We start from the raw sequence: 6,245 nt of genomic DNA, 5'->3' as shown, positions 1-6,245 counted from the left end.
TTTATTAACCGGTTTTTTTGGTGCAAAACTCGGACCGGTCTAACCGGTTAGGACCGGTTTAGAAACCGGTTAGAACCGGTTAATAACTGGTTTTTTTAATTAACCGGTTTTTTTTAAATAACCGGTTTTTTTCATAATAACCGGTTTTTTCCATAACCGGTTCAGTAACCGGTTTTTTCTCTAGAACTTGTAACCGATATACGAACCGGCGGTTACTAAACCGGTCAAACCGGTTTTTAAATAACCAGTTTTTGTAAAAACCGGTTTTCGGTTTAAACCGTTGAACCGGTTCACCAACCGGTTTTTTTGCCCATCTCTATGTATAGAGTGGACCAAAAGTAAGAACCGAGAAGAAACTATAAGAGGATACATAAAAGACTTCGGTAAACTAAATTCTTTCTTAACCAGGGGCGAAGTATAAGAAAGAATTGAGGGTGACCTCACTCACTGTCATTTTTACGCTTAGGGGGGAGGGGTGGTGCAAAACTCATCACACACCCCACCCAATTAAAATGTGCCACATCACCAACCCCAAATCCATCACATTTTGATAGAATTTGGTAGGGGTGGTGTGGTGTGGTGTGATGGACCTTTTTCCGCCACATTCATCCCACTTTCACCGGACCTTTTTCCGGCCAATTTTCCAGCCACCTTCATCCCACCTTCACCGATTTCACTCAAATCCAACCAAAACCCACTTCCTAAAAATAACATAAAAGGAGGAACAAGAAAATAATAACACATAATAACATAAACCCAACCAAACCAAACAACCCAAAAACCAAACCAATCCCAAACTCATTTTTCTTCTCTTCTTCTTCCCATGAAGATCTGAGATTTGAGATGAAAGGAGGAACACGACACCGTTTTGTTTGTTTATTTATCATCAGATCTAATCTCAGCCGTCCATTTCATCTTTTTCCGGCGGGCATTTTCATTTTCCGTCATCTTTTTCCGGCGAATATTATCTTCCACCACCTGTTCTTCTTTTTCCGGCGAACATTCATAAGGAGGAACCCCCCCCCCCACCCACTCCTCCAACGGCTACATCCAACGGATCTTTTTCTTGGAATACACCCATCATCACGCGTGACAACCATCACGCAAACACCCTCTTTTCAGCGTGACAAGGGGGCGGTGGCGGTGTGCTAAGGGCCACCACGCGTGATGGGGAGGCCACCACGCGGTGCCCCGTCCGCCCTTAGTAGGATAAATTTTCACGATTTTATCCAAAAAAAATTATAGTTATTGAACACGATCACTCCCGAGAAATTGGATCCGTGACTTTGTTCACTGCTGTGAGTCTGTGACTAAGCCTATACTTCGCCACTCTTTTTAAAATTCATAATGGAAAAGCTCCTATTTATGGACCATGCAAACACAAAACAAAATGAAACCAACTACAACATGGATAAATGTAGCATCCCATCACTTACATAGTTACATATCAATATTAAAACTTTATTAATAATTATTTCCATACCACCACATCCATGATGTTACAACTTACAACTTACAACTTACAACTTACAATAGCAAAGGAAAGTAATACACAAAATATTCAAAGTAACATTAAACTATAGTTCAAAAGTTATGATTCTTAAGACATTGACCTTTTGATCTCTGTTATAAGTGACTGATTAACAATGCTATAACCACCATCCACCACCAAGTTAACTCCACTTACAAACTTACTCTCATCACTCCCTAAATACAATGCTGCCATCGCCACATCCTCCACCGTCGGTGCCACGCCTTTCAAAACAGCCGAAGCACGCACACATTCATCCACCACCGCCTTCTCCATCCCGAGTGCATTAACCAAAAGCGGTGTAGCCACACCATAAGGCGAAATACAGTTCACTCGTATACCATATTCTCCCAACTCCACACATAAGTTCTTCATCATGCCCACCACCGAGTACTTTGACGCAGTGTACACGTGAGTTGTTCCACAAGCAACCACGGACACCACACTCGAAGTAAACAAAATCACCCCACGCTTCTCTGGGATCATGACTCGAGCAGCGTGTTTGGCTCCCAAGAATGAACCAAGCACGTTTACATCCAAAACACGTTTGAAATTTTCGACGCTTGAGTTTAGGATTGTGCCATTTGAGTCGCCAGAGATACCTGCGTCGTTGAGCATGATATCACAAGAAGATGAAGTGCAGGGACCAAAATGAATAACTTAGATAACCAGTTAGCCTAACTGGAAGTCTGGAGCACATGTCATCAGGGCCGTCTTCGAGAATTTAAATATCTCGGCCGAGCCAAATAAAAAGGCCCGTAAGCCTTAACAAAAAAAATTTATTTGTTAATGTACATGGATATAACTTTTATCGATCAACTTATTATAAGCATAAACCACTCTGAGCATGCAATTATCTCATAAACTATTGCAAATAACCTTATTTTTAACAACAAAAAAACATATATATGTAATATGTATAAAAACGTTTGTGCCCCCGAAACTTATGTGCCCCGACCGATGGTGCAGCTCGCACACCCTCCGAGCCTCCCCTGCATGGCATCATAAGAGATTCACCAAGTCATCTTGAAAAGAAGACATGTTGAGCTCACTTGGTGCCGAAAGAGCTTACGTGGACAAATCCTATTGGGTATTTTTTTTTCTATGCCTATTGTGTAAACTCTTTAGTCAAATATGCCAATTTTGGTAATTTTTGCTTAATATAATCACCCACACTTCATAAGGACCATGACTCCAGCAATGAAACGAACACACGTTTACATTGAAAACACGTTTGAAATTTTCGATACTTGTGATTAAAATGGGGTTGATTGGGTCATCGAAGATACCTGCGTTGTTGAACATGATATCAAGCTTCCCATATTTAGAAACGGTGGTGTCTACGAGGTTCTTAACATCGGAATCTTTAGAAACGTCACAATGAATATACATGACACAATCATTTCCGAACTTAGAAACTAGGTCTTGACAAACGAAAGTTCCTAGTTCGTCTTGGATGTCTGCGATCACCACTTTGGCCCCGTGTTGGGTGAAAAGCCTCACCGTGCTTTCTCCAAAACCACTAGCACCGCCAGTGACTATGGCGACTTTATCTTTTAATCTGTAAGCACGTAGAATGAATTAGTTAATTAGTAAAAGTAAACGCATAAAATTAAACAAAACTAAAATTGTAAGAGTCTTTTAAATTGTGAGAGTTCAAGTTTTGCCGTTCACAAAGAATGAAATAAATAATAATAATAATAATAATAATAATAATAATAATAATAATAATAATAATAATAATAATAAAATGACCTTTTGGTACATGGGGATGATGAAGTATTACACAAAAGGGAGTTCATGTTAAAATCTATGGCAGAAAATGGTGACTATATGCAATTTATGGGTTATATTTGTAGGTGTTTAGTTATAAAGAAAAATCTAACATTTCTAGAAAGCTTAAAAGGCTGTTGGCACGTAACAAGTTAAGCTGATAGTCGTTCACAATAAAAAGTTAGGCAGATAGCGTTATATAGATTAGATATAGAGTGTACTAGGCAGGTGATGTACGCATCGATTTATCGAAGCTTTCAAACAACATACAATATTTGTACTTTTAACGACCAACGAATAAAGTCCGACTACCCAGTGCCACCAATGGAAAAAGGTGGTCTCATACACATGCGATCACATACATCGTTGGGTTACTCATGCTCACCATCTACAGTTTGGGGGGAGACATGTCGCTCAAAGGCCCAATGCGGTGAAACTTAGTTGAAATCAGATTCGAACTTGAGCAAATTCCGTCAAAATGTCCAATGTCAGTTGAGCTAAAGCACATTAAAATATGATACAATCTTTTATTTTTATTAGTTTAAGAATACAATAAGCAGATTATTTTATTTTTCATAAAAGAATATATGAAATTTGTTGCCATCAATAAAACTAGAGACGCTAAATAAAATTTAGTGTATTGATTTTTATTAATCTCAGCTGTTATTTTTTGTCCTGTCGATCCCAATTAATTAATTGACTGATAACGATCCAACATTTTATCATATTTGTTCCCAACGGTCCGCGACTAACAGAATCCTAACGAATTAGGGTGTTTAAACTTCAAATTAACGAAAAGCAAGTCGTTTGAAGCACCATTCGAGGTAAGTTTTACAGTATTCGACTCGTATCCTCAATCTGATCAAGAGCCTTAAGACATCAGTTTGAAATTTAGAAAAACTTCAACGAAGTTATTTTTTTTTTTACCAAGGTCCAATGGAAACAGTTTGTGTGAAATGTGGAGCCGGTAACAGCTAATTCTGAGATGAGATTATTATCAGTCAATTACAAAAAGTTGGAATTATCAAAATATAATTGGCCAGTTGGAACCTAAAAACAAGGACGATTAATACTTTGTGTGGCTAATTAAGACGAAAAGAGGACTAGCCATTTATAACTCATAATTTTCATTATATTTATGATGACCCAAATTTGCATAAACATTTTATTTACTCGAATGTATATATATATAGGAGCCTATTATCAATATTGTTACCAAATTTGCATAATTTGCTATCTTACTATTTTAGTTTGTTGTGAGATCCAAGTTTGTCTTTTCAATATTGTTACCAAATTAGCATAAACATTTTTTCTACTTAAATGTATTATCAATATTTTTACCAACTTTGCATAATTTGCTATCTTACTATTTCAGTTTGATGTGAGATTGAATGTTTTCTTTTCAATATCGATATCGTATTCTATGAAAAACAGAGTTCATGTGATATCTTAACAAACGGATCCAAGAATTTCTTAAGGGGTTCCCTAATTTTAAATACTCCAATTTCATAGGATTAAACTTAAAAATTTCCAGGTTGTTCGAGTTGGGAAAGGGCACGGCTCAACCATTATAGGGGCCTAAAGCGAATTGAAAACCGAGGATTTTAAAGAAAGGCAAACTTGTATAAAAAATACACTCTGTTAGAAAATCCTAACCGAGGGTAAAACCAAAGTTACATGATAAGTAACTGGTTTTTAAGTCACGTTATCCAATCCAAATGAAATATACAATTATGAGATGAGAACAACATAAAAGAAACCAACACAATCGAATAAAATAGAGTATCTTTGGAATCGATTTGTGAACCAAACATCGTATCATTTCGTGCTTTGCATATAATCCACCATGTAGTAAAACTGATCGCCTCAACGGCGTCTTTTTCTTCGGCACCCATCTAGTCGAGTCAAGCCAGTTAATAATATTTTTAGGCCCCTTATTAACTGGGAGCTATACATCCAACCAACAACCAATAAAATTCCAAATCTTAGAAGCCATATAACACCCTTCAAATACATGGTTTAGAACTTCCACCGAGGTCAACAGACCATATTTTTTAACAAGTATGAATCAAACTTCACACATGACCACAAATGTGAGGTTTTGACCTTGTGGATTTAAATTGTTGCAACTACAAGGTAAAGATGGAATTTTACTATTAAAAAAAATCAACTTCATTTTAACCCGTTAAATATTGCGATTGAAAGCATATGAGATTTAGATTAATATACCTTCAAATAGAGGTGTACAAAACCGGTTTTAAACCCAAACCGAACCGGTTTGGTCAACGGCTGGTCAAAACCGGTTTGACTCAAACTGGTTCGTTTTATAAACCGGTTTAGAAGCAAAATAGGCCAGCCTGGTCACGTCGGTTCGGTTCGGTTTATAAACCGGTTTAACCGATTTTCCTCAAACCGGTTCGGTTTTAAAACCGGTTTGATAGATCTTAAAGGGAACCGGTTCTGAAACTGTCGGTTTGGGAACCGGTTTAGGTGAAGCATGTTTTAAACCCAAACCGGTTCGGTTAGTTTGCCTAAACCGGTCTCAAACCGGATTTTTTTACACCTAACCTCTTATAATTTATAACTCAACTAAAAAGTAAAGACCCATTTATTATTCTTGTTACCAATCTAAAGGAAAGTTAAAGCGGAGCCTAAGTACGGCCCAATAAACAATGTATGCCCAATGAATGCTTCATCCATGTAACAAATTGTTAGCAACTTGAAAACTAAATCAAAAAAATTGTGTTAGCTTGTGTAGTGAAGGTGTTACATTTAAATAGAATGCATACTCTTTAAGGTTTGGTTAATTTATATAGTTACAGCAGGGTCACATATTCTGTTTTATAGAAAACACAATTTGATAACATACAGTGGCGAAGCTCAGACTGAAGCACCGGGGGGGGGGGGGGGGGTGAGCTCAAAATGTATACAAAATTTCACA

At 37.3% G+C, this 6,245-nt stretch overlaps 1 protein-coding gene across 1 annotated transcript; it reads right to left on the bottom strand.

The window, feature by feature from the left end:
- Positions 1-1,526: 1,526 nt before the first annotated feature.
- Positions 1,527-3,700, bottom strand: LOC143551748 (short chain aldehyde dehydrogenase 1-like). The gene is made up of 3 exons (XM_077042117.1): positions 3,287-3,700; positions 2,821-3,092; positions 1,527-2,133 (listed from the first exon to the last, which is right to left on the bottom strand). Exons 1-3 carry the CDS (start codon positions 3,331-3,333, stop codon positions 1,601-1,603), a joined length of 852 nt encoding a protein of 283 aa, XP_076898232.1. The 5' UTR covers positions 3,334-3,700; the 3' UTR covers positions 1,527-1,600.
- Positions 3,701-6,245: the final 2,545 nt, after the last annotated feature.

This window comes from Bidens hawaiensis, unplaced genomic scaffold (assembly GCF_021521415.1).
Source record: "Bidens hawaiensis isolate Kalapana, Puna unplaced genomic scaffold, B.hawaiensis_p1.1 tig00016565_1, whole genome shotgun sequence".
NCBI lineage: Eukaryota > Viridiplantae > Streptophyta > Magnoliopsida > Asterales > Asteraceae > Bidens > Bidens hawaiensis.
This window is presented reverse-complemented; position numbering and strand designations above follow the sequence as displayed.

Coding starts and splice junctions, on each gene's coding strand:
- LOC143551748 (XM_077042117.1), bottom strand. CDS start 3,333: ATGAACTCCCTTTTGTGTAATACTTCATCATCCCCATGTACCAAAAG. Junction 3,093..3,286: donor TCATCCCCATGTACCAAAAG/GTCATTTTATTA, acceptor ACGTGCTTACAG/ATTAAAAGATAAAGTCGCCA. Junction 2,134..2,820: donor TATCATGTTCAACAACGCAG/GTATCTTCGATG, acceptor TCAACGACGCAG/GTATCTCTGGCGACTCAAAT.